This window comes from Myotis nattereri (genome assembly GCF_964212035.1).
Source record: "Myotis nattereri genome assembly, chromosome: 11".
NCBI lineage: Eukaryota > Metazoa > Chordata > Mammalia > Chiroptera > Vespertilionidae > Myotis > Myotis nattereri.
This window is the reverse complement of record NC_138086.1, coordinates 71831017-71857289: the sequence shown is the minus strand read 5'-3', so window position 1 is coordinate 71857289 and position 26273 is coordinate 71831017. Positions and strand designations below refer to the sequence as shown.

At 41.9% G+C, this 26273-nt stretch overlaps 1 protein-coding gene across 4 annotated transcripts in view; it reads right to left on the bottom strand.

The window, feature by feature from the left end:
* The window catches only part of DLD (dihydrolipoamide dehydrogenase), a 45847-nt gene extending 22254 nt beyond the window's left edge, over positions 1-23593 (bottom strand). For all 4 annotated transcript variants that reach the window (XR_013996588.1, XR_013996589.1, XM_081102206.1 and 1 more), the window contains exons 1-9: positions 23468-23593; positions 21753-21831; positions 17010-17089; positions 16210-16278; positions 15591-15660; positions 13734-13834; positions 13299-13442; positions 12779-12880; positions 586-776 (exon numbers count right to left, since the gene is read on the bottom strand). Coding sequence is in view for 2 of the 4 variants with exons in the window: in XM_081102206.1 (XP_080958332.1) it covers positions 586-776; positions 12779-12880; positions 13299-13442; positions 13734-13834; positions 15591-15660; positions 16210-16278; positions 17010-17089; positions 21753-21831; positions 23468-23506 (875 nt within the window). In the remaining 2 variants the exon portion in view is untranslated. The remainder of the gene's footprint in view (positions 1-585; positions 777-12778; positions 12881-13298; positions 13443-13733; positions 13835-15590; positions 15661-16209; positions 16279-17009; positions 17090-21752; positions 21832-23467) is intronic.
* Positions 23594-26273: the final 2680 nt, after the last annotated feature.

Genomic DNA, 26273 nt, shown 5'->3' with positions numbered 1-26273 from the left:
CTAATAGTGTAAGTTTATTTTATTATAATTATAACATAGGGTCAGACGATGAAAAAACATACATATTCCCTTGAGGTCTATCATTAAAATCTTAAAAAAAACAGACAGTATAACACAGGTTAAGAAAATAGGTCTTATAGTAAAAAAGATCCAAGTATAAGTAGTGACTCTGACACTAATTGTGTGACCATAGGCGAGTTATTAAGTTATAAAAGTGTTTAATAAATAGAGTGCCAGGCACATAGTAAATCTAGTTAATAATACTGATTTCCCTACATACCAGTCTAAAAATATTGAATTCATTTTACTGAGTCTTGTGAGCTTAAATTTTCTGAATGTATACTATGAAAAAGAAACCACACTAATCATTGTAACAATGATTACAATGAGAACACTGAATTACTTTTTCTACCATCTTCTTAATTATGAATTTCAATAGACTGATTTAACAATACTGAGTTATACTAAGCAATAAAATGGTTTTATATTATAAAATAACCTAAAATTATAAAATACTGAAAGGTTGATAATTTTTCTTAAAGAAAAAGATGAGGGTATCATCAAAATCAAATGTAGCATACTTACGAAACATCAATGTTTCCATCTGACTTCTTGGTAGCCCCAGTAACTTTTGTATTCAATTTAAATTTAAATCCTTGCTTTTGAAGGATGCGTTGAAAGTTTTTAGATATCTCCATATCAATTCCAATTCCACCAACATGACCCAAAAACTCAACTGCTGTCACATCTGCACCAAGTCTTTGCCAAACCGAACCCTGCAAATAACAATAAAAAATCATGAATCAAGATTTCTAGAGCAAATGTTTACTGAATTATCTTAAATAATTTATTACAAGATTATTTTCTTTGTTATTATGTTCCTATTAGAGGCTCTGAGCTTTAACACTGTGGTATTTATAACTTTATATATTTATTCACTCTATTCACTCAATGTTTATTGAGCACCTACCATATGCTAGGCTTATATCCCGGTAGAGGAGAAAAATAAATAAAATTCATAAAGAAGATGGTAAAGTGCTATGAGAAAAATAAAGCAGGAAGTAGAGCTAGGACTATTGAAAGGAAAGGAATTGCAATTTTAAATAGTATGACTGGAGAAGGCTTCACTAGCAGTGACATTTGCCCAAAGACTGGAAGAGAAGGAATGAACTATACAGGCAACTGGTCCAGAGAGGAACAAGTGGGAAGAAAGGCCCCATGAAGAGGAAGAAGTACCTCTTAATGCTACTAATTTCTAACGCTTGAGAAATATTAATACTACCTCTTAATGCTATTAATTTCTAACGCTTAAAAAATATTTTATTTTCTCAACAGAGAAATGTTTACTTTTTCATTGAAGTTATAATTTAAACTGAATGCTGGTTTTTTAAAGAAAATTTTAAGCCCTAACCTGTTTCACTCAGTGAATAGAGCGTTGGCCTGTGGACTGAAAGGTCCCAGGTTCAATTCCGGTCAAGGGCACATGCCCGGGTTGCAGGCTTGATCCCCAGTAGGGGGCATGCAGGAGGCAGCCAATCAATGATTCTCCATCATCATTAATGTTTTTCTCTCTCTCTCCTCCCCTCCCCTCCTCTCTGAAATCAATAAAAATATCTACACTAATAAAAGAGAAACATGCAAATTGGTGTCACTCTGCTTCGCCCATCAGCCAATCAGGATGAGTATGCAAATTAACCCAACAAAGATGGCAGTTAATTTGCATATGAAGGCTCAGAGCGAAGACTGAAGACAACTGAAGACTAAAGAGGCTTGGCTTCTCTGCTGCGGCCGGAGCAAAGGCCTGGGTCCCAGGTTCCAGAGGAAAACCAGTGCCAGCAGCCAGGGGAAGGAAGGCCTATTGCACGAATCTCTTTGTGCAACGGGCCTCTAGTTATTTTATAAAAAGAACATTTTAACAATTGTAACTTCTGAATAATTATATGTAAAACAAGCAAGAGGACGTAAATAACAAGCATATAAAACGATTAACTCAAAATGGATCAGGAGCCTAAATGTAAAACATAGAACTATAAAACTTCTGGTTTGTGATCTTGAGTAACACTAATACTTCTTAGCTACTACAACAAAAGCACAATCCATAAAAGGGAAAAAATGTATAGAAAGTAACATCTTACAAAATTAAAAACTCTTCAAAAGACAATATTAAGAACACAAAAGAGGACAATGACATCAGCATCACAGAGTGAGAAGACCCTTGGTTTTTGCTCTTAAAGTTACAAGTTGGAAAACTATAATTCAACAAATGATTGATTCCCTGCTCAACACACAAACATGTCTGAGAGATCCATGCATCAAGCCAATGAAGGTGGATGTAGTAGAACGAGCATGGAAGGTAGAAGGGAGAAAAACAGACTGGGCTGCAGATGCAGTTGTCTGCCACAGCCCCAGCTTATGCAGCAGAAGTCAGGCTGCAGCCCTAGCACGGTAGTCCATAGGGCCGGGGGGGCAGAAGCACCATCCCGGCCTGAGTGGCCAGCACCCGTTCAAGTTTAACCTGGCGACAAGGGTGGACATGCAGTGCAGCGGTGTGACAGCAGTAGACTAGTGCCCACCATTACTATCAAGCCGCGCCCCCCCGAACCCATGATAGCAGAACCCAATAGAGGCAGCAGAGATGCCTCAGCACAGCTTGGTTGACAGCCTCTAGTTACAAGGAGCCAGCACTGGGAACTCGAGGCCCAGAGCCCCTTCACCAGCCATACCCCATTACAGTGATAATACCCTAAGGCCAAGGCAACCTGGACAGAGAGAGGATACCTACCTCCAGAGGTAGTACTAGTACAAGGCATTTTTCTAGACCAAGACCACACCAACCCACCAAGATCTCTGGGGTGCCAGGTAAGGTAAGAAAAAATAAAAACCACTATAGCACCATCTACTGGACAATAAAAGACAGACCTCAACTTAACCTGTTAAATTGTTAAGAACAGAACAGTATCTAAAAAAGAAAATTCACTACCGCAAATGACCAGGCAGAGAAGCAATCCATCAAGTACCATAAATATCAAGGTAACAGGGTAGGTCAGAATGAAAATGAGAAGTCCCCAGAAACCAAACTCAGAGACATGGAAGACTGTGACAGAATTCAAGACTGCAGTTATGAAAAAAACTAAGTAAGAAACAAGAAAACATAGAAAAGCACTTCAATGAGCTCAGGAATAAAATCAACAACAAAAAAGGAGTACTGAAATACGAGAGTGAAACTATCTATACCAATGGTTCTCAACCTTCCTAATGCCATGAACCTTTAATACAGTTCCTCATGTTGTGGTGACCCCCAACCATAAAATTATTTTTGTTGCTACTTCATAACTGTAATTTTGCTAGTTATGAATCGTAATGTAAATATCTGATATGCAGGATGTATTTAGGCAACTCTTGTGAAAGGGTCATTTGACCCCCAAAGGGGCCGCGACCCACAGGTTGAGAACCGCTAATCTATACTAATAAAAGGGTAATATGCTAATTAGACCAGGAGACCTTCTGGACAAAGCCATGGTGGCAGGGCTGAGGCAGAGGCAGTTGGAGCAATCAGGCCAGAAGAGAAGGGCAGTTGGGGGTGATCAGGCCAGTTGGGGGGGGCGGTTGTGGGGGGCCTGATCACCCCCCAACTAATAGGGGGCAAGCAGACCAGCAGAGGAGCAGGGAGTTGGGGACGAGCAGCCTGGCAGGCAGAGGGTTAGGGGCAATCAGGCAGGCAAGCAGGTGAGCAGTTAGGAGCCAGCGGTCCCGGACTGTGAGAGGGATGTCTGACTGCCGGTTTAGGCCTGATCCCACAGGGCATAAACCGGCAATCAGACATCCCCCAAGGGGTCCCATATTTGAGAGGGTGCAGGTTGGGCTGAGGGATACCCCCCCATGCACGAATTTCATGCACCAGGCCACTAGTCCTATATAATAAAAGGGTAATATGCAAATAGACCAAATGGCAGGACAACCAACCAAAGGGTAATATGCTAATGATATGGTAAGGCTGCTTAACCGCTCGCTATGACGTGCACTTACCACCAGGGGATAGATGCTCCAAACGGTAGGTTAGCTTGCTGCTGGGGTCTGGCCAATCAGGATTGAGCAAGATGGGCCAGACATGCCCTGGAGCTCTCCTGCAGTCCCTCCCCGGCCTGAACATGCACTGGTGGGGTCCTTCAGCCTGGACTGCACCCTCTCATGATCCAGGACCCCTCGGGGAATGTCGGAGAGCCAGTTTCAGCCTGATCCCACAGGCCACTCCCCTTGGGAGGGTGTCAGATGCAGGACTCATGGCTGGCGAGTGCTGCTGTGGCAGCACGAGCCTCTCGTGATCGGGACTGATTGGGCACATGTCCACAGCGGGCACAGTGGGGCCGGGGTAAGCAGGAGTGGCAGGTAGGTGCTCCAGGCGGTGTTGGACTGCGGGTTTTGGCCCGATCCCTACAGGCCACCAAGAGGGACCCCACCTGTGCATGAATTTGTGCAACGGGCCTCTGGTAAAAAATAACCAAAAAGAAATTCTGGAGCTGAAGAACTCAATAACTGAGACAAAAAATGTTTTAGCCTGGAAGATGGTGGCATAGATAAACACCTGAAATTGCTGCCTTGCACAACCACTTCAAAAATACAACTAAAAGACAAAATGGACATCATCCAGAACCACAGGAAGGCTGGCTGAGTGGAAATTCTACAACTGGAAGGAAAGAGAAAAGCACACTGAGATTCAGAGAAGGTGCAGAAGTGCAGAGGTACGGAGGCGCGTGCGGAAAGGGCTGGCAACTGAGGATGCGGTTGTCTTTTTCAATCGGGAGGGAGACACATGCTCCCGACTGCTCTGAACTCCAGTTCCGGCTGAATCTCTGGGGACCCAGACTCATACGGGGAGAAACTGGACTGTCTGGCATCGGGCAGAACTCAAGGGCGGCTTTCTCTCGGAGGTGCTTGCAGCAATTACCGGGACACTGAGACTTGGGGCCCCTTAGGGTAGAACTGAGGATCAGCCATAGCTGTTTGCTCTGCCCTGTTGATTCCCTGAGACCCCACTCCACCCAAGCTGTGCGCAGAGGCTTCTGCATATGAATGACCTGGCCCTTTGCAATCTGAAAATTACCTAACAAACTGCAGCTGGGTCAGAGAAAACCAGACCATACAAAAGAAGGCCCAAGGCCCCACAGCAGCTTGCACTGCTTCACAACTGAGCCTCATCTGGCACCTCCATACCCCAAACAAAGAAGTGGAATCTGCAGATCTCTGTGTAGCTCCTGCTGGGTGGCCTCACTGAAGCAAGTCTTAACCCAGAAGGGTGTCTCCAGCACAGAAGTTATCCCACCATAGCCACAGCTGATTCTCACAGCCAATTGGCCTGGAGGTCAATTCCTCCCAGTGATACCAACAACAATCAAGGCTTAACTACAACAAGACTGTGCACACAGCCCACAAAGGGGTGCACCAAGAGTATCCACCTCAGGTAATTGGGGAGGCTGAACCACTGGGCCTTATAGGACACCTAGCACACAAAGCCACTCTATTAACACAGGGATGCAGCCAAAATGCGGAGACTAAGAAGTCACAAATGACAGAAATGGAGGAAAGGAAACTACTGGATATAGAGTTCAAAACCATGGTTATAAGGTTACTCAAGAATTTTCTAGAAACCACCGATAAATTTAGTAAAACCCTCAAGGATATGAAAAAGGACCAGTGAAAAATTATTAAGCATACACTGACTGAAATAAAGAATAATATACAAAGATCAAACAGCAGACAAGAGGATCCCAAGAATCAAGTCAAAGATTTGAAATACAAAGAAGCAAAAAACACCTAACTGGAAAAACAAAAAGAAAAAAAAATCCAAAAATATGAAGATAGTGTAAGGAGCCTCTGGGACAGCTTCAAGCGTACCAACATCCAAATTATAAGGGTGCCAGAAGAAGAGAGAGAGCAGGAAGAGACTGGACAAAAATTGTGCACCTATGGATGAGGACAGTGGGGGGGAAAGGGCAGAGGGTGGGGTGGGAACTGGGTGGAGGGGAGTTATGGGGGGAAAAAAAGACGAACAAATGTAATAATCTGAATAATAAAGATTTAATAAAAAAAAAAAAAAAAAAGAAGGAAAAAAAAATCACAGAATATATTTTAGTTTTAAAATGGCAGACAGAGCCCTAACCGGTTTGGCATCAGCCTAGGTTCGATTCCGGTCAAGGGCATGTACCTTGGTTGTGGGCACATCCCCAGTAAGGGGTGTGCAGGAGGCAGCTGATTGATGTTTCTCTCTCATCGATGTTTCTCTCTATCCCTCTCCCATCCTCTCTGTAAAATATCAATAAAAAAATATTAAAAATAAATAATTAATTAATTAAATAAATAAAATGGCAGACAGAAACACAAAGGAAAAGAAGACCTGGGGAGTAGCAGGGGGCCAAGGAGCAGAAAATGGGGACATATATAATACTGTCAATAATGAAAAAAATGAAGAAAAAGAATTAATGGAGATACAGAGCAACTATAAAACAAAAGATAAAATGGCTGCAGTAAATTCTCATATACAGTAGGTCCTCGGGTTACATCGGAGATCCGGTTCCTACAGCACAGTGTAACGAGATTTTCATCGTAAGTCGGAAGCCACCTACATAAGCACCTATGTCACTCACATGGAGCACATACACAGCAGTAATGAAGTGAAACAGTAAAAAAAATGTAAAAGAAAGATAACAATTCCTGACCTTTACTTGTGGTAAATAAATAATAAAAAACATAAAGCACATATGTACATACGTCGAAATGATGGAACTTTTTTTTTATAAATAAATGGGAGATGGCGTACATCGAGTCTGATGTCTGATGTAACTCGAGGACTGTCTGTATCAACAATCATCCTAAATGTAAATGTACTGAATTCACCAATCAAAAGGCACAGAGCAGCGTTGATGGTATAGTGATGAGCACAGCTGCCTTCCAAAAGGCACAGTAGTGGAATGGATTAAAAAACAAGACCCAACTATATATTGCCTTCAGGAGACCCATCTCACCTGCAAAGACAAATAGGCTCAAAGTGAGGAAGTAAAAATGAAACTCCAAGCAAATGGTATCCAGAGAAAAGCAGTGTAGCCATACTTGTATCAGAAAAAAACAGATTTCAAGATAAAAAAGTTAACAAGACAGAAATCAACATTTATAATGATAAAGGAGATAATCTGTCAAGAAGATAAACACATCAATATGCATGCATCCAACCTGGGAACACCAAAACATATAGAGTAATTATTAACAGCCCTAAAGGAAGTTACTGACAAAAATACAATTATAGTTGGGGACCTGAATACCCCTTTGACAGCAATGGATAGATCACATAAGCCAATAAAATATCAACCATAAATAACACTAAGTCAAATGGGCATAATCGATATTTATAGAACTTTCTACCCCAAAACAACAGAATATACATCTTTTTCAAGTGCATATGGAACATTCTCAAAGACAGACCATATGTTGGGGCTCAAAACTAATCTCAATAAATTTAAGAAGATTAAAATTACGCCAAGCATATTTTCTGACCACAACATTATGAAACTGGAAATTAACTATAAGAAGAAAGCTGATAAAACCACACTATGTGGATATTAAACAATATGCTACTGAACAACTATTGGGTCAAAGAAGCAATAAAAAGATAGAGACAGCCCTAACCGGTTTGGCTCAGTGGATAGAGCATCGGCCTGCGGACTCAAGGGTCCCAGGTTCGATTCTGGTCAAGGGCATGTACCTTGCTTGTGGGCACATCCCCAGTGGAGAGTGTGCAGGAGGCAGCTGATCGATGTTTCTCTCTCATCAATGTTTCTCTCTATCCCTCCCCCTTCCACTCCGTAAAAAATCAATAATATATATTAAAAAAAATAAAAAAGATAGAGACAAATGAAAATGACAATACAACATACCAAAATTTGGGGGGACACAGTAAAAGCAGAACTAAGGGGGGAGTAAACAGCAGTACAGGTCTACCTCAAGAAACAAGAAAAATCTCAAATAATCTAACATTGTGCCTTAAAGAACTAGAAAAACAACAAATGAAACCAAAGGTCAGTAGAAGGAGGAAAATAAAAATTAAAGCAGAAATAAATGAAATAGAGAAGAAAAGACAATAGAAAAAAATTAATGAAACAAAGAACTGATTCTTTGGAAAGATAAATAAAACTGACAAACCTCTGGCTAGACTCAGTAAGAAAAAAAAGACTCAAATAAATAAAGTCAGAAATGAAAGAGAAGTTACAACAAACACCATAGGAAGAAAAAGGATTATAGAAGATTACTATGAAAGGTTATATGCCATAAAATTCAGTAACCTAGAAGAAATGGACAAATTCTTAAAAATATAACCTTCCTAGACTAAACCATGAAGAAATAGAAAAACAGACCAATCACTAGTAAGGAAACTAAAATAGCAATCAAAATCAAATTAAGTTTAAAAAAATCAGAATTCTTAAAGCAAAGGATATAAGGTTTTCATCTGACTACAAGCTATGTGCTTAAATGAAGTAAACAAACTGATCATAAAGGATTACATTAAAAGAAGTATATTACACATATCAAAAGACATTATTCTCTCCAAAATCCAGATTATGCTTAGTGTTAAACACCATTTACAAGTGATCCAGACAGACTAGACTGGATTAAAAGGATAATGACAAAATAATGGATCTAGTATCTACAGAATCTAATAATAAACATTAAGCAATGGAGATTCAAACATGAATAAAACTCAGTCCCTGCCTTCAAGCAGTTATGGTTCTGTAGGAAACACAAATAAATGCAATCTATTGTTAGATAATAAAAAGATATAGACACATTATATTACAGACACACAAAAAAAGACAAACTTGAACTTTCTTAAAAGAAGTCTTCACCAAAAAGGTAACTTCTAAGCTGACTGTTGAAAGTTATTATACCAATAAAAGCTTTTTGAGTAATAATTTTTCCTAAAAGCCACTATGCTAGATGCTAAAGATAGTAATTAAAAACCAGGATCTCTGTCCTCGTGGAGTTTATGATTTATTGAGAGAGAGAGACAAGTGAACAAGTAATATCAAAAAAGGGAGATAATACTGTAACAAGAAGTACAGGGTGCAATGGGAACACTCAGCAAGAGTACCTAAGGACATGTAGGTAGTCAGGGAAGGTAAAGGGCTCATTAGAGTGCAGAGACTAAAGGGAAGAAATGTTCCAAACAGAAGGAAGGCCTACAGATAAAGGAAAGCCCAGTTTAGGAACTGATATTTCAATATAACTAGAACATCGTTTGAGAAAGAGGAGCTAGCAATGGAGATCTGAGTCAGTGCCACATCCTGCTATATCTTTAAACAACATTTAAGAGTTTAGATTTACCCTGACAGCTATTGTGAGTCATTAAAGGGTTTTAGCAGGAAAGGGACATGATTACATTTATGTTATAGAAAGATCAGTCCAGCAACTCTGGGGAATATAGATTAGAAAAAGATGAAAGAAACCAGAAAGACCAGGACAAGACATGATGCTGCCCTGAACAGGGACTCCAAGTAAGTACGTGAATAGAGGATAGTCCTGGCTGGGTGGCTCAGTTGGTTGGAGCACTGTCCCATACACCAAAAAGGTTGCAGGTTCAATCCCTGGTCAGAGTATGTGCACGAGGCAACAGATCATGTTTCTCTCTCTCCCTCTCTCTCTGTCTCTCATCCTTTCCCTCTAAAATTCAATAGAAACATATCCTCGGGTGAGGATAAAAAAGAAAAAGAAGAGCATATATTCACGAGATCTCTACTAGGTAGTATCGCATTAGGAGCCAGTAACTCAATATGGAGCACGAAGGCATGGGAGAAGTCATGTATAATTCCCAAACTTCTTGCATAGGTCTCTAGAGGGATGGCAGTACCACTTGTTGAGATGGGAAATTTTAAAAAAGGTTTTGTTTTGCTTGTTTAGGGTGGAAGAAGAAGGAGGGTAAGGTTAAGGGTAAGTTACACATTTCTGAAATGAGGACTGCTGACAGGCATTCAAATATAAAGTTTAGAGGCAAGGAGAAAAAATTAGGTTACAAATATTTATAAGTCCTTAGGTAACTGATACAGGAGTGAAGGGAATATTCTATGGAAAGACAAAAAAGGGTTTGGAATAGAACCCTGAGACAGAATCCAGAGTAATATTAACAATTCAAGGGAAGACTGAGAAAGGGAAACCTGCATAGAAAATAAAGAAGTCAGTTCAAAGGATGGACAGAAAGCCAACAGAATCAGAGAAGCTAGGGGAAGAGTTTCAAACACAAGAAAATCGGCACTGCTGCTACCAAATAAAACAGTGAAGAAAACAGTCCACTAGACTAAGTAACAAATCCATTCATGTCCTGTCAAGAGCAATTCGATGGCACCAGAAGCCATGGACTTAAGGAGTGAGTGGAGTTGGTGAAATAGAGTATGGACAACTCTTTCAAAGAAGTTTGGCTGTGAAAAGGTGAGAGGGAGATTAATAACTGCAGGAGGATGTGGGATAAAGAGAGGTTTATTTATATGTACACAGCCTGTGTCTGAGTGCAAATGCATCTGAGCATGTGTAAATGGCACATAGGTGCCCACAGAGAGGGATGTTTAGACGTAAATAGGAAGGAAGCAAGAGGGGAGAGTTTGAAGATTTAAAATACGCACAAATAAAAATCACAAAGCCAAGATCCTGAGAAGGCAGGAGATGATGCAATACTAAGCAGAGGTGAAAGGCTCCATGTTAGGAAAAATTGCATTTCCAGTTATAGAAGATCAAGAGAATTGGTGTAACAATAGATAAAAACATTTTTCAAATCTGGGTTATCAAATTAAGGGAGTTTTCATCTGATGGTTTCTTTCTCTTTTATGTGATACTAGAGGCCCGGTGCACAAATTCATGCACAGGTGGGATCTCTCGGCCTGGCCAATTGGGGCTGTCTCACCCAGTCCCGATCAGGGCCGACTGGGGGCACTGGCTGGGGGGAGAGACGGTGGGAGGTTGGCTGGCTGCAGGAGGTTGGCTATGGGAGCGCATTGATCACCAGAGGGCAGCTCCTGCGTTGAGCATCTGCCCCCTGGTCATCAGTGCACATCGCAGCAACTGGTCGACCAGTCGTTAACGGTTGCTTAGGCTTTTATATATATACTAGAGGCCTGTTGCATGAAGAGATTCGTGCAATAGGCCTTCCCTTCCCTTGGCTGCTGGCACTGGTTTGCCTCTGGCACCCGGGACCCAGGCCTTTGCTCTGGTCAGGCTCCGGCTGGAGCCGGCCCTGGGGCCGTCAGGCTTCACTCCGCCGCTTGGAGTCTATGTATGCAAATTAACCACCATCTTTGTTGGGTTAATTTGCATACTCCTGATTGGCTGGTTAGCGTAGCGAAGGTATGGTCAATTTACATGTTTGTCTATTATTAGGTAAGATAGATTTAGAGGACAAGGTCATCTGCAGGCAGGGAAAGACAGTATACTGGCAACAGTTTGAGACAAGTGAGAAATGAAACAGGAAAGTGTACCAACTAGGACAATAATGGGGATTGTCAGCAGGTTTAATCCTATTGAGATTTGAGATTTATGACCAAGAATTTATACAAGCATTAATCTGCAGGGTTTGTGTTTTTCTCCTGGTGTAGTCAATAGCCTGGATATAGCATAAAGAAGGCAGGACCAGAGTTTTGTCAAGCAGGTATGACAGCAAGGCAAAGGACTCAAGAACAGCTGTAAGAAATAGTTAAAGTGATATACTATGGAATCTTAAGCTGAGCTTGAAAGCAGTCAAAACAAGAAAGGGAAGATAGCAAAAATGAAGAGGGATCTATGGACTAGAAAACCTGATAGAGTTAAAATGCCTGTTTACTAGGGCCAAAACCGGTTTGGCTCAGTGGATAGAGCGTCGGCCTGCGGACTGAAAGGTCCTAGGTTCGATTCCGGTCAAGGGCATGTGCCTGGGTTGCGGGCACGTCCCCAGTGGGGGGTGTGCAGGAGGCGGCTGATCCATGTTTCTCTCTCATCGATGTTTCTAACTCTCTATCTCTCTCCCTTCCTCTCTGTAAAAAATCAATAAAATATATTTTAAAAAAATAAAAAATAAAAAAATAAAATGCCTGTTTACTAGGAATAGCAGAGTAAGAGAGGAAAGGAGGTTATGGTTAGAGAATAAAAGGTCTAATTTGTGATTTTTAGAAATAAAGCAATTCTTGATGATTACAAAGTAAAACAGCCATGGAAAAGAAAACTGAAACTGAGGGAAGAGATCACTAGAAATATAAGAAAGTTGCCAGATGGACAAAAGGGAGAACAATGCAGAAGGTATGAAACTTCATGGTATTCAGAGAACTGCAAGTAGTTTGACATTTCTAACACGGAAGTGTAGAGGGACTGAGATGAGGATGGAGAGGAAGGAAAGAGCCAGATCATGTAAGTCACAGTCTTTGTCCGAAATACAATTTTCTCAGAATAAGAGCTGCCTTCTCAAAGGTTGAATGGCCTGAAGGGCTGTCAGATTTAAATGGCTGAAGGATTGTCAAGATTTTTTAACAATTAGTCAAATTTTAGGAAATAGGAAGGGTGGAAGATACAGGGAAACAAATCCCAAAATAAAAGAGAATGTTCTAATGACTAATGATTATATTACAATAAGTTGTCTTGAAAACTCTTTACAACTAGAAGTATTGAAGTAAATTTCAATGCCGATCTGTCTTCGACATTATACAAAGAATCAAATAGGAGACCTTTAAGTCGCTTCCAACACCATGAGATAATATGAGACAGAAAAGACATCACTTACCAATTCTACACCAATTACTCCTGCACCAATGACTACCATCTTCTCTGGAACTTTTTTTAAAGATAAAGCACCTGTAGATGACACTATTGTATCTTCATCAATCTATATTTAAAAAAAAGATACAATCAAAATTATTTGGAAAACTTAAGAGATTTATAAACTGTGATCTCACACAATATAATCACTAAAAATACTAAGTCATTTATTTGTTTCAAGGTATCTTGACTTCTAACCATATACTCAATTAAAAATTAAAATACTTAAATCTTATCATTCAGCATGTCAAAACAAAATGATCTACTTTAACTTAAGACTGAATTCAAATATATCTTAATGTAAAATGTTCTATTTCTGGTCAAAATCACTGCAGAATAAAGACAGGCAACTTCCCAAAATTGAATGACTATCAACAAACAGTATTTCAGTAAGAAATCTCTCAAAGTTCATAAATAGCATGAATAAAGTAGTTTATAAAATATACTTCCAAAGGAAGGCTTTGACAATTGTAAGAAACAAATACCGTGATTCCAGGGAAAGGAGTAACTTCTGAACCTGTGGCTATAAGAATGTTCTTTGTGTCAATAACTTGAGTGCTGCCATCAGCTTTCGTAGCAGTGACCTGGTTCTTGCCAGTTATTTTTCCATATCCATTTACATGAACAACCTTTATAAAATATAAATTCACAAAGTTTAAAATAAATTTTTTGACAAAAAAACGATTAACAGCAAAAAATTATTCTATTAAATAATTTATACAATACAAAATGCTTCCTTACTTAGGAATGCTACACATGGAGCAGAAAAAAATTTGTTATGCATTTCAGGTTAGCATATTGTTTTAAATTAAGTAACTATCTTTCAGCAGCCAAGTTCTAATAGTATCACTCTATCAGCATAAAGCAATGTTTAATGTGTATATAAAATAAAGCAAAAATGCGATATTCAACACACTGACCTTGTTCTGTTTAAATAAGTGGGCAATTCCACCTGTTAAAGCTTTTACTGCAGTACTCTTCTGCTCCATCATCTTCTCTAAATTCAAGCGTACTTCAGACACTGTAATTTGTTAAATAAATCTTTAGTACTTAGCTAAATTTTGAAGCAACATGATATTTTTCACTAATCATGGTATGGAAAATTTCAACCTAATGCTTATAAAACTGTATGTAAGGCAGTATTAACATTTTAAAATTTAATAACTGATATAATAGTCCTAGCTGGCAAAAGGCTAACAGCATCATATCATAGTAACATAACTTATCAAATACTATAAAAAAAATTCGCCTTTGGGGAAAATGCAGTCCAAAATAAAATATTTCCCACTGTGACAACATATTCTCCAAACACCTTATGATCATCATAAGTCTGGAAGAGATTTAAGTCGAAATGGCATAGGAAAACATTACCTGAAATCCTATATAATAAAAGCTTAATATGCAAATCGACTGAACAGCAGAACGACCGGTCATTATGACGCGCAACAACCACTAAGGGGCAGATGCTCAATGCAGAAGCTGTCCCCTGCTGGTCAGTGCACTCCCACAGGGGGAACACTGGTCAGCCAGAAGCTGGGCTCACAGCTGGTGAGTAGGCGGGCAGTAAGGAGCAAGGGGTTCTGGACCATGAGAGCCACAGACTGCAAGAGGTATTGGGCCTAAACCAGGAGGTGGACATCCCCTGAGGGCTCCTGGACTGCAAGAGGGCATAGGCCGGGCACAGGGACCTCCCCCACCCCCCACCTCCAGGGAACAAATCTCAAGCACTGGGCCTCTAGTTTTAAATAAAAGGAAATGCTAAATTTCATGAAACAAAAACTAATAAAAACATACATGAGAAAACTTCAAATATAGATAGCTTAATATAAAAGTTCAATCACTCATTTAATTCGGAAGAGAACTCTGAAAAGCAACAATGTAAGAGGATAAAGAGAAGCTCAACTCATAGAACTTTAGAAGGCTATCTTTAAAATGAGCTCATGCAACCAACATATACTAGAGATGAGAAAGCAAAGACCCTGAGAGATTTGATTTACCTAAGGTCACAGAGCTAGAACATGAATCTTTGTCTACAATGCACGTCTCTTGACTAACCCTGTCTCTTCTTTTCTTAGTGGGTAAGGAAAATGGGTTTTGATTCCACTTTTCATCTAGTTTAATACAGTATTTGCTCTAATGTATATTCACCACCTCTAAACCCAACGGATTGCCTATGTTATATCCCATTCTTTCAAAAGCCTACTGCTACAAAGAAACGAAGGAAAAAACAGTCCTCCAATGTGTGTTTAAGCCCTTTCTAGAACAGACTACCCTTTTGATGTATCGGTCAACAACAATAATTGGAGAGAAAGAATGAAATAACAGACCCAAAACAATGGCAGAAGAAAAACCACATTAAAATTTTATGAAATGTCCTTTTCCACTATGCCACCATCCCTCCCTCTCCTCTGCTCTTCCAATACTAACAATTAAGGTAGACCTTTCTTCTTTCACCTGCCCATAGCACTCAGGAATCCAGCGGCCACCACCGTGACTTCCAGGTTTCAGAAAAATGAAAACTGACTCTTCACACACACACTTATTCACACACATACTGAATGGGCTGCTTGCAAAAGTTAACAGAGGAACAGAAGATGTCATGGCAGAAATCTGTATTAAGCCGTCTTTCATAAGTAAATCTTTCTATATTTTTAAGATCTTTTTCTCACTCTTCCCTCCCTAAACATTTATTACACATGTATCAAACACACATAAGTCTTTAGTCAGAAAAGTCATGTATGGTTGCTAATATCACTAAATATGGAAAGTATACTTACCTTCAATTCCCCTAGATGCAAAATCTTTTCCATGGGCCATGTGGTAATAATGAGAGTTATTTAATAAAGCCTAAAGGATATAAGACAAAATTATCAAAATTTCAAAAGCAGAATAGAAAAGCACTTATGAAATGACAGTCTGTACAAGAAGTAGTACACCAAGTCAATTTCTATAATTAATCTAAGACAAACAATGACATGAAAAATGTTTAACAAATAAGAAAACAAATTACTTTCTTTAGAAGCAAAGGCATTAAATACACATTTCAGGGTGTTTGCTCCATTTCATGACATGAAAAGTACAGGCTTGTTTACTAAATACATAAAGTAACTAAAAGAATTTACTACCTACTATGTGTTTCATTGGTAAAGGAAAGCTAAAGAGGAAAAAAAAGTAACTTAAGTCTGACTGATTGGAAAGGCTAGGTATTCTGAGACAAGGAAGCTATTTCAAGAATGTATGGCAGACTGGTAACAGCACTCTAAATTTACAACTAAAAAAAGTGGTTTTTATCACCCATGGACTGTTTCTTTTTTAATGACTAATATTCTAGTCTAAACATATCTAATTGGTGGCCAATGAAGAAAATTTCTGCTCTGTACAAAAATGTATGCTCACCTTAGAAGGAATACAACCAACATTCAAGCATGTTCCACCAAGTGTTTCATTTTTCTCAATGCAGACTGTCTACAACCAAAAAAAACACATTACGTATTTAACAGCACATAAGCTGCAATGTTCCACTTTCCTAAAATTCCAAGTATATCTCTCTTCCTCCTTCTACAAAACAAGCTACTCAAGCTGTGTTTGTGAGAATAAAATATATTCTTTTATAACTTATCATTTGAATACCAAACTCAAGCTAACCCACCAGAAGTGAATTATTCTTAGAGACATTTTTGTTTAATATTACTAAATACATGCTTCTAGCTCTATTACTGTACCTTTCAAAGCGTGATTAAAAGCCAAAATGAAAAGTATTGGGGGAAGGGAAAAAATAATGGACTTCACTTTCCAGCCCTCATGAGAATACTCCAACTAATGAACCCTCTCTCCATTAGTCTCAGGTTAAAAATAATGTACAGAATTAAGAAATTATTTACTATTATTAGCTACCTGGAAAGTTTTTAAAAAAATATTTTTATTGATTTCAGAGAGGAAGGGAGAGAGAGAGATAGATAGAAACATTAATAACGAGAGAGAATCATTGATCGGCTGCCTCCTATACGCCCCATACAGGGGATTGAGCTCACAACCCAGGCATGGACCCTGACCGGGAAGTGAACCATGACCTCCTGATTCACAAGTCGACGCTCAACCACTGAGCCATGCCATTTGGGCTGCAAAGTATTTTGTGAATATGATCAACTATTCCCAAATAAAAATGAATCAAAACCCAGTTTTAGTCTAACCCTTACCTTGAAGCCTAACTGGGCAGCTTTAATAGCAGCAACGTATCCTCCAGGACCAGAACCTACCACTGTTACATCAGCTTCAACTACAATAAAAGCAAATTGATATAAAACAGTAAATTGCTTAATGTTGACCAAAATCAGTGCATAAAAAAACAACAACCTGATATTTTAAACCTCCAAGGAAGTATAAATAATCAGCATTTTCTACACAGTACTATTTTATTCCCAGGTACTTGGTGTTCCTTGATGTAACTGAAAATAGCATAGATTTTTATATTTCATTTTACATTTGTTCATTATGAATTTTGTATCTACTGACTTTGCTAAATTCCACACTTTTATTTCATGATAATGAGCCGGCATTAAGTGACACTGGAATACACACATCTATGTAAAGAGCCTGAACTTTGGAATCTGACCATAACTGTCTTCGAATCTCAGCTCTGACACTTATTAGTTGTGTGACCAAGTGACTTAATTTTTCTGTAATAAACAACAGTGCCTTAAATTACTGATGTTAGGATTGAATAAGGTAATACCTTAGTACTGTCAATAAATATAAGACTGATTATCCCTTTCAGGTTCTTCTGAGATATCAGGGAAGAGAGAATCAGCTTTCCTATAACACATAGCAAATGTTTTAAACTGAATTTGAATACTGAAAATTTTTACATAGTTTAAGATAATAAGCTAACCAGAGCATTCAATTAACTTTTCTGGATATTTACCAAATAAAGATAAAAAATTAAGAATTAACTCTGAGCAGCAGCCGTAGGAATTTAATAATTGTAATACAAATGTACAAAGTAAGTCCAATTATCCCTATTCTCCTCAATCCAACTTTTAAAAGTTAGGAGAGTCTCCCTCCCTTCTCCCCTTCCACTAATCTTACAACCCCAATTACTGTAGCACTTAGCAGTTTTTATTTTTTTTAATAACATGCTTAAGATAATAAGCAGTCTTATATTTATTGACAGTACTAAGGTATTACCTTATTCAATCCTAACATCAGTAATTTAAGGCACTGTTGTTTATTACAGGAAGGTAAGGATGACATATAACTAACACTTTACAGACGAAGCACAAGGTTCAGAGAAGTCAATTGCCCAAGATCATCTAGCAAGCAAGGGGCAGAGACAAAATTAAGCTTTTTGTCTCTACTTCCAATGGTCTTTCCACTACTCAATACTATGCCTTTCCTCAGTTTCAAGGATCATAAACGAAAATCCCCATGAGCAATATCAAGCTTTAGAATTACTAGCTATTTTCCTCATCTGCAAAATAAAGACCACAAAATATCTACCTCATAGGGTCAGAACACAGAATAATGTATGTCAACAGGTTAGAACAGACCTGGAAGATAAATAAAAAGCATTCCCTACATTGTAGCTATATTTTGACCTACAAAGAAGGCAATTTTAATGTCTTACCATCCCCTTCTCCTACAAAACATACAACCCTGAGGGGGTAGGAGTGCTATGATCATTCAAAAAACCTTAGCTGGCCCTGAACAGAATCATAGAACCTGTGTTGGAAGATAACTGATTAGCTATCAATTCTAGCAAAGGACAACTGCAGGGTGGGACACGGTCCTCAGGGTGACCTTTCCTACCCTAGCATATCAGTGGTCCTGCAATTTGGACACTCTGACCTTCCTTCCCTAGGGGTAACATGTAGGCCTCAGTTGTATTTCAGCCCCAGGCCCAGAAAAGCAGCAAAACCAGACCAGCAAAGCCAAGGCTGACCTCAGGACCTGGTTAGCCTTGGCTTTGCTGGTCTGGTTTTGCATTCAATAATGACCCACTGCCCTTGTGCTGACCAACCAATCCGTGAAGACCCCGACCCAGTAAAGACACACCTGGAAAGCTGCCGAATAGTCTAAAGCAGCGGTCGCCAACCAGTGGTCCACGGACTGGTGTGCGTGAGGTCTGAAGGTTGGCGATGGCTGGTCTCAAGATCTACACCCTTAAAACCCATAGGATACAGGAGCCAGCAGCGCCCTCCCTTCCCTCTCCTCCAGACTCATTCCTTCCCCATACTCCCTCCACTTCCCCTCCCCTTGACCTTTCTCACTTCTAAGCTATAAGAGCCCTTCTTTCCTTTGCCTCTATAACTTATTTCCTAAGTCCATTTCTTCTACGAAATTACTTCTTCTACCTCTTTGATTTTATAAATAAACTAGAAGCCCAGTGCATGAAATTCATGTACAGGTGTGGTCCCTAGGCCTGGCTGGTGATAGAAGTGCAAGCGCCCAGCATGGAAAGGCAGGTCCCAGCTGACCTCTGGGCAGCACCTGGGCCCCTGTGCGCCCCCCTCCGCCTGAGTCACGGTGCCCGAGTCCCCATGCAGAGATGCAGTGAGTGCGGCCAGACTCCGTGGGCCAAGGCACAGCGTGGGCCTCTGGGCCGCCCAGCAGCATCGCACAGGAAGCCGAGTGGGGCAGCACGCTCTCTCCCAGCCGACCGCCCAGACCGGCTCCTGCGCGAACTGACGGGGAGCCTGACCAGCCCCTGCAGACCCGGCAGCTGCGGTCCAGCTCACCCGGAAGAGGCCGCGCGGGTGCAGGGTGGGCTCCTCGCTGGTGCCCAGCACCTGAGTGTGGGGACTTCCCTAGCACGCTAGCCCTGGTGTCCTGGGGGAGGGTAGCAGGAGCAGTGAGAGCAAGCTTGGCAGACACCCCACATTCTCACCTCCATCCCCATCACCCCCACCCCCAGGGAGCCAGCGAGAGGTGATCAGGGCCTGCCAGCCACTGGTCACCATCTGCAGGGTGATCGGTAGGAGCCGGGTCCCCCGCTGTCTGTGGGACGATCAATCGAGGCTGGGCTGCTGGGCTCCCTCAGCGCCTGGGAGCCAGGCAGCGCCCCGCTTCCCCACTGGTCACCCTCTGCAGGGCGATCAGTGGGGCAATTGCCCTGCCTTGGCCTGGCGCCACCTGCTCACCTGCTCCACCATCACCCCCCCCCACACTCTATCCACTGAGCCAAACAGGCTAAAGCAAGGAAGCTTCTTCACTTTCAGAAAGAAATCAATAAATATTTATAAATGTCTACCCTATGTGAAAACATCACTACCTTCAATAACCTTACATTATAATTAGGAGAAACAGGCACATATCAAAGTGTAGATAAATCAAAATTATTTTAAAAAAGAAAACAGAAATAGAAAGAGATATCATAAGGCAGTAAACATTAATTACCAAATTCACTAAATGAGTATAAAGCAACTTGGTAAGGTTAATTTGTTGTTGTATTGCAGAGGGAGGGTTTCTGTTTTTAAATTGCCAATGCCCTTAATCTTCAGTCTATTTCAGTCTATACTTGTCACCACCCAAAATTGCTCTAAAATCCTGAATTCTAATACTTCATTTTCCGATCAAAACCCTACAACCGCCTCGACAATAAAGGAGAAATATAGTAAATGAAAAAATGGATTTGAAGTAAACTGAAGTTCAAATATGAGCTCCACCACCTCTTAATTTCTTAGGCAAATTATTTAATCTCTCTGGGTTTTGATGTAACATAGGGCTAATAATGACAGTTAATACCAGCATCTCAGGGTTGTAAGATCAGAGATAATGCATGTCAAGACCCTGGGAGGATGCCAGGCTTATAAGGCACTCAATAAATGTTTCTTCCCTTCTCAGGTCCACCTCCCAACTTTAGTCTCGGAGCCTCCACTGTCATTCCCACCATCCATAACACCCCACACACCACTATTCCAGTGTTACTCCCTGCTAAAACCCAATTTGGACCTTATTCTCCTATTTTTTCATTGGTTTCCCTGTCTCTTGTTGGATAAGGTCCAAGTTCCTAAATACAGCATACAAATTTCTTCAGGAACTATTTCTCCAGCCTCATCTTCCATCACATTCTGCTTACCCACTAATACCAAGCAATTGAAGCTTCAGCAACAGTGAATTACTGATAGTGTACACCCACGGAATTAAGCTGGTTCACCTACCTATATTCTATCCCAGCTACCTTGAAATAAGTCCTGACAGCATGCATTTCACATTACAAACAGTACTCTAAGCTCTTGGCCAACCAGGGAGGGGCCGTAGGAGGGCTCCACAGCGTGTCCAGCCCACCTTGCTCAGTCCCGATCAGCCGGACCCCAGCAGGAAGCTAACCTACCAGTCCAAGCGTCTGCCCCCTGGTGGTCAATGCACGTAATAGCAACTTGTCAACTGGACACAGCATATTAAGCTTTTATTATATAGGATCACACCCTCCCCCCAGTTCAAAACCTTTCAGTGGTTTCCCATCACACTTGGAGTAAAATCCAAACTCCTTGGCCTGGCTTACAAAACCCTCCATGATTTAATCTCTACCTACCTCTCTGATTTTACATTCTATGGGTCTGTGCTCCTGCCTTCTTGCAAATCCTTAAACCTCACAATCGAATTCTCACCTGAGACCCTTCTGTTTCCCTTTGCCTGAAATAATGTTCTCACTCCCTCACTTCACTAGGGCACTTGCTCAGATATACCTCCTCAGAAAAGCCCTGACACCTCATCTAAAATAGTCTCTTTTCCTCCCAATTACCTGCTTTAATCTTCCATCACTTCCCAAAATATTTATGTCACTTGTGTATTGTTTATATCTCATGGAACTGGGCTGTAAGTTTCATAAGAACAGGGCTTTGTCTTGTTCACCATCTAGAACACTCTAGGCGCTCAGAAAACATTTACGTGAATAAATCTATGAACAATTTTGAGGGGAAACTGTTTGACTAAGTACTTACGTGGCTGATCTGCGTAAGTTCTCAGAGGCACTACAGAAACTCCCTGTAGGCCGTGAGGTATTCGACTGAAACGGCCTCTCTGGAAGAAAAAAAGAAAATGTCCCTATTATGTAAGCAAAGAACTACTGAAGGTCGATGAAAAATAATGATTTTGAGCAAACGTATTTATTAATGTATCTTCCACTGCCACCCAGAGGTTACTTACCAATTTCTCCTCTTTTTTTTTTTTTTAAATATATTTTATTGATTTGTTACAGAGAGGAAGGGAGAGAGACAGAGAGTTAGAAACATCGATCAGCTGCCTCCTGCACACCTCCCACTGGGGATGTGCCCGCAACCCAGGTACATGCCCTTGACCGGAATCGAACCTGGGACCTTTCAGTCCGCAGGCCGACGCTCTATCCGCTGAGCCAAACCGGTTTCGGCAATTTCTCCTCTTTGATAATAGCAATTATTTAAAGTCCTCAGCCTCAGCTTACCACATTATCTTTGTATTGTCAATATTCGAACAGCTCATGTTCAGCCTAATAAAAAACGTTACTCAAGTGTTACTTTTCACTAAAGTTTCAGAAAGCATGGCTCACTTATGTCAGGGACCATTTTCAGGTGAATATTTAAGTTCTTAAAGCTCTAACCTCAGTATCTGAATAATCTACGTGATGGCAATCCTTTTGCTTGTAACTATTGCTTCCTAACTCAAATCTACCCTGTCCCATCTATGGAGATGTTCCCGAACCGTCGGCTAAAAACAGAAAATTAGACGCGGTGATTTCGGAAAACGCACTAAGTAGCGCATTCGCCTTCAAGAGCTCCTGCGGTCTTACAAACGTCACCATAATCTCCACAACCATCTCTAAATAGGGATGCCTACTGTTTCCTAGAAAGAGTGAGGCGCCAAGAAACAAACCCAATACCTCCCAGCACAGCAGGCAAACTGCGGCCGTGCCAAAACCTACACGGAACCTCGTGATGCTCCCTACTCCGAGGCCATTCTCGCACCTGTGGTCAGGAAGGCAGCCCAGAGGGCAGCCTAGGCCTCAGCCGGGCCCTGGCCCCCACGGAGCGTCTGACTCCCAGGTGTAAACTTTCGGGGAACACAGGCTACTCCCAGGGTCTCCGTCACAGCGCTCGGCCACGACCCCACACAAACACAATCTGGCTGTGCGGGTATGAGGATGGAAAGGGAAGGCTGTCGCGGCGACAACCGGCTGCCATGAAGAATACGCCCCGAGACGGCAAAGAACATGAATCCGCTGAAAGCTGCAAGCACGGAAGAGACTTCGGAGGCATTCCTGGGGTACCCCAAGTCTGACTGGCGCCCAGGTAACCTGACCACTGCGGAGAGCTGCGCCACCGGGAGCCGAGGTTAGGGAAGGGTAGGAGATGGGACGGGCCAGACCGACCGGCCGTAAGGCACAAGGGCACGTTCGGCTTCCTCCTCCAAGGTGCAGAGGCCTTTGTGCGACCGTATGCCCCACGGCCCTGGCCTGGGAGCGGAGAGCCTGTGACTGCGGACTGTCCGACAGCCGGCCGGGCCTCGGCCTCCGGGGTGGGGTGGGGCCGCCGGCACAGAACCAGTTCGGGGCCGGGTGGCAGGGGGGTCCCACTCAGGCCGCCCGCCTCCCCCGCTCCCAATGGTTAGGCGGCGTCTCGGCCCCGTCAGCGCGCCCCTCGGTGCCTCTGGCTCAGCACGACCCCACCCAGCGGGCCCTCACCTTGGCCAAGGAACAGTATACCCGGCTCCAGCTCTGCATTTTGCCGCCGTACTTTCCCTTCCGCCACCGCTTTCACCTCCGCCAAGCCCCTCCGCCGCCTCGCCAAGGTCTCCCCGCCCTGCGCATGCACGAGCGCGGTGACGTCATTGGCTGGGAGCCGCGCGATTGGCCAGCGCGGCCGGACCCACAGGAACAGCCGTTTCCTTCAGGCTCGGCGTGCGACACTGTCGTAAGGAGCGTAGTGCTTTGTGGCTACGGGATCAGTCGGGGGCGGGGATAAAAAGTGTGGGGAATTGCAATGCGATCTGCTGGGAAGGCGAGATAAATACACGGGCGAGACCGACCTTTGTCTGACAAGCTCCTGATTGTGTCCGGCGAGGGAATCTGAGCACTCTCCAGGCATTCCCTCTCTTCACCTTCACACCGCAATGCATCGGTTTTCGACCTTTTCCATCTCATGGCACACGCAAACTCATTATAAAGTTCTGCAACTCGCCAGAAATTAACTATAGTGTTTATTCATTCTCGCTGGACCACTGTTGTTGTGTTCGCTGTTGTCACTTAAAAAAAAAAAATTGACAGTCTAAGGGAAAAGAGGTCAGTGCCCCTACGTAGTCAGGTGCTCCGTGTTTTAAAAGTGAGGGCACACCGGTTGAAAATCACTGACATAACTGCGAGTGTTTCGACTTCTTGGGTGAGGCCCGGAGAGTTTTTAAACAATACCCCTGAGATCTCTCAAGGGAGAGAAGACTGTAGTTTTGAGGTCAAAGCCTTCGGTCTGAACCACAGCTTTATAACGCCCCCTCCACGCCCCCAGCCCCACACCCAATGCCACGCGAGGGATGTGGCCACAGCCTGGCTTCCCCAGCCCCTGGCTCTGAGCACGCTAACCGGCGATCTGTAGAAAACCTACCCCCTCAGCTGGCAAACACAACGCCCTAGTGGAGTAAGGAAGAATGGGTGGGGTGGTTGATGGGGTTTTAGGTTTTCATAAGAAAGAAAAACGTTGTGTTCAAGAGGTCTAAGGTCCGATTCTTGCTTTGCGTGAACTAGACAGTGTGGGTAAAAGTTACTTCTACATTTCTGGAAGGTTAGTGCCCCGGCACTGTGGATTGAAACACTAATTCAAACTTACTCCTTACCTAACTACGCCCAGTTTTAGGGGAAAAGACGTGAATGATATCCAGTGTCCATTCTCCCTGCTCTTTCCTCAGTACACAGCATGTTGGTCATCACAACCATTTTCATGACTTTAGCACCTGTCTGTATGTCCGGATAGCTCCTAGTTGCTCATCTCCAGTCTCTACTTCTCTCCTGATCTCCAGTTCCATATTTCCAACTGTCTGCTGTACTCGTCCAACAGGGTCGTTCTGTCCGCACTTCGGTTTCAAATATCTGATTGGTCCCTGTTTTTGTTGACTGTTCCTAGAAGCAGACACACAGACAGCATTTGAGTGCCAGTGAGTTTTTCCAGGAGACAAACTAGTTCAAATGGTCTCAGAGTTATTGCTATACAGACCTCTCCCTTGGATATTTTGTGGTTTTAATGAAGAAAGTACTTCATTTCCTAATCATCTCCTTTGTTCCTGTTAAATTGCATATTCTTAAGTGACGCTTAAACAACACCAAAATTGTATCAAAATGCTAATCAAACATTTGTGGTTGATTGAGTAGGTAATAGTGAGTCACAGTGTAAGTAAACTGAGAGCCAAAAGCCACCGGTACTACCTGCCCTGAAGGAGGACAGTGTTCTCTCACGTCGTTCATTCTGGTAACTTCTGAAAAAGCAGGAAACTTCAAGAAGGAAATGCATATGTTGGGGCAGAGATGAAGGAATTTACCATTAATGCTTCAAGAAATGATTCCAAATACAAGCCACAACCCAGGCATGTGCCCTGACCAGGAATGGAACCGGTGATCTCTTGGCTCCTGGGTCGATGCTCAACCACTGAACCACATCAGTTGGGCTGGACCTTTTTTTTTTTTTTTCTTTTTTTGATTTTTTTTTTTTTTTACAGAGGAAGGGAGAGGGACAGAGAGCCAGAAACATCGATGAGAGAGAAACATCGATCAGCTGCCTCCTGCATACCCCCCAGTGGAGATGTGCCCGCAACCAAGGCACATGCCCCTAATCAGAATCGAACCCGGGACCCTCCAGTCCGCAGGCCAAAGCTCAATCCAGAGCCAAACCGGTCAGGGGTGGACCTTGTTCTGACCATGACAGGGTGTGAAAAGGGACAGCGAGGCAGGGTTACAAATTCACTTATGTAATGGGATTAGGTGAAGCGTGGATGAGAGAGATGTTACTTCTGTTGAAATACAGATATCCCTATGATTAAGCGGGTTCTCCGTTATACAAAAGAACATAATCCTCGTCTGCACAAATCAGGCATTTCTTTGATTCCTGTCCACAGGCCAATCAGTATTTTCTTCATTTATTTATTAGAGTCAAAAAGAAAGATGCTCAGAGGTAATTTCTGCAATTCATCCTTTCTGCATTTCCTAAAGAACCGCAAAATTTCCCTGTGTCGAAGGTATTACAGTTTGTTATTTTTCTAACAAAAATGAGCCTTAGTTGTTAGCCAAAACATGCTTCCATCAAACATTTTTCTGGAAGGATGTGCAGCCAGTTCTTTTAAATTCATATTTTTTCAAAGACAATAACAAAACTCCTAAAAATGCCAAAATTCCATCCCAATGTAGCAATTAATCAACAAATCAAGCAGTACCCACAGTTGTATACAATGCTGTAAGAAATAGAAAAACTCATTATTATTTTTAATTTTTATGGAAAATTTTAAACACA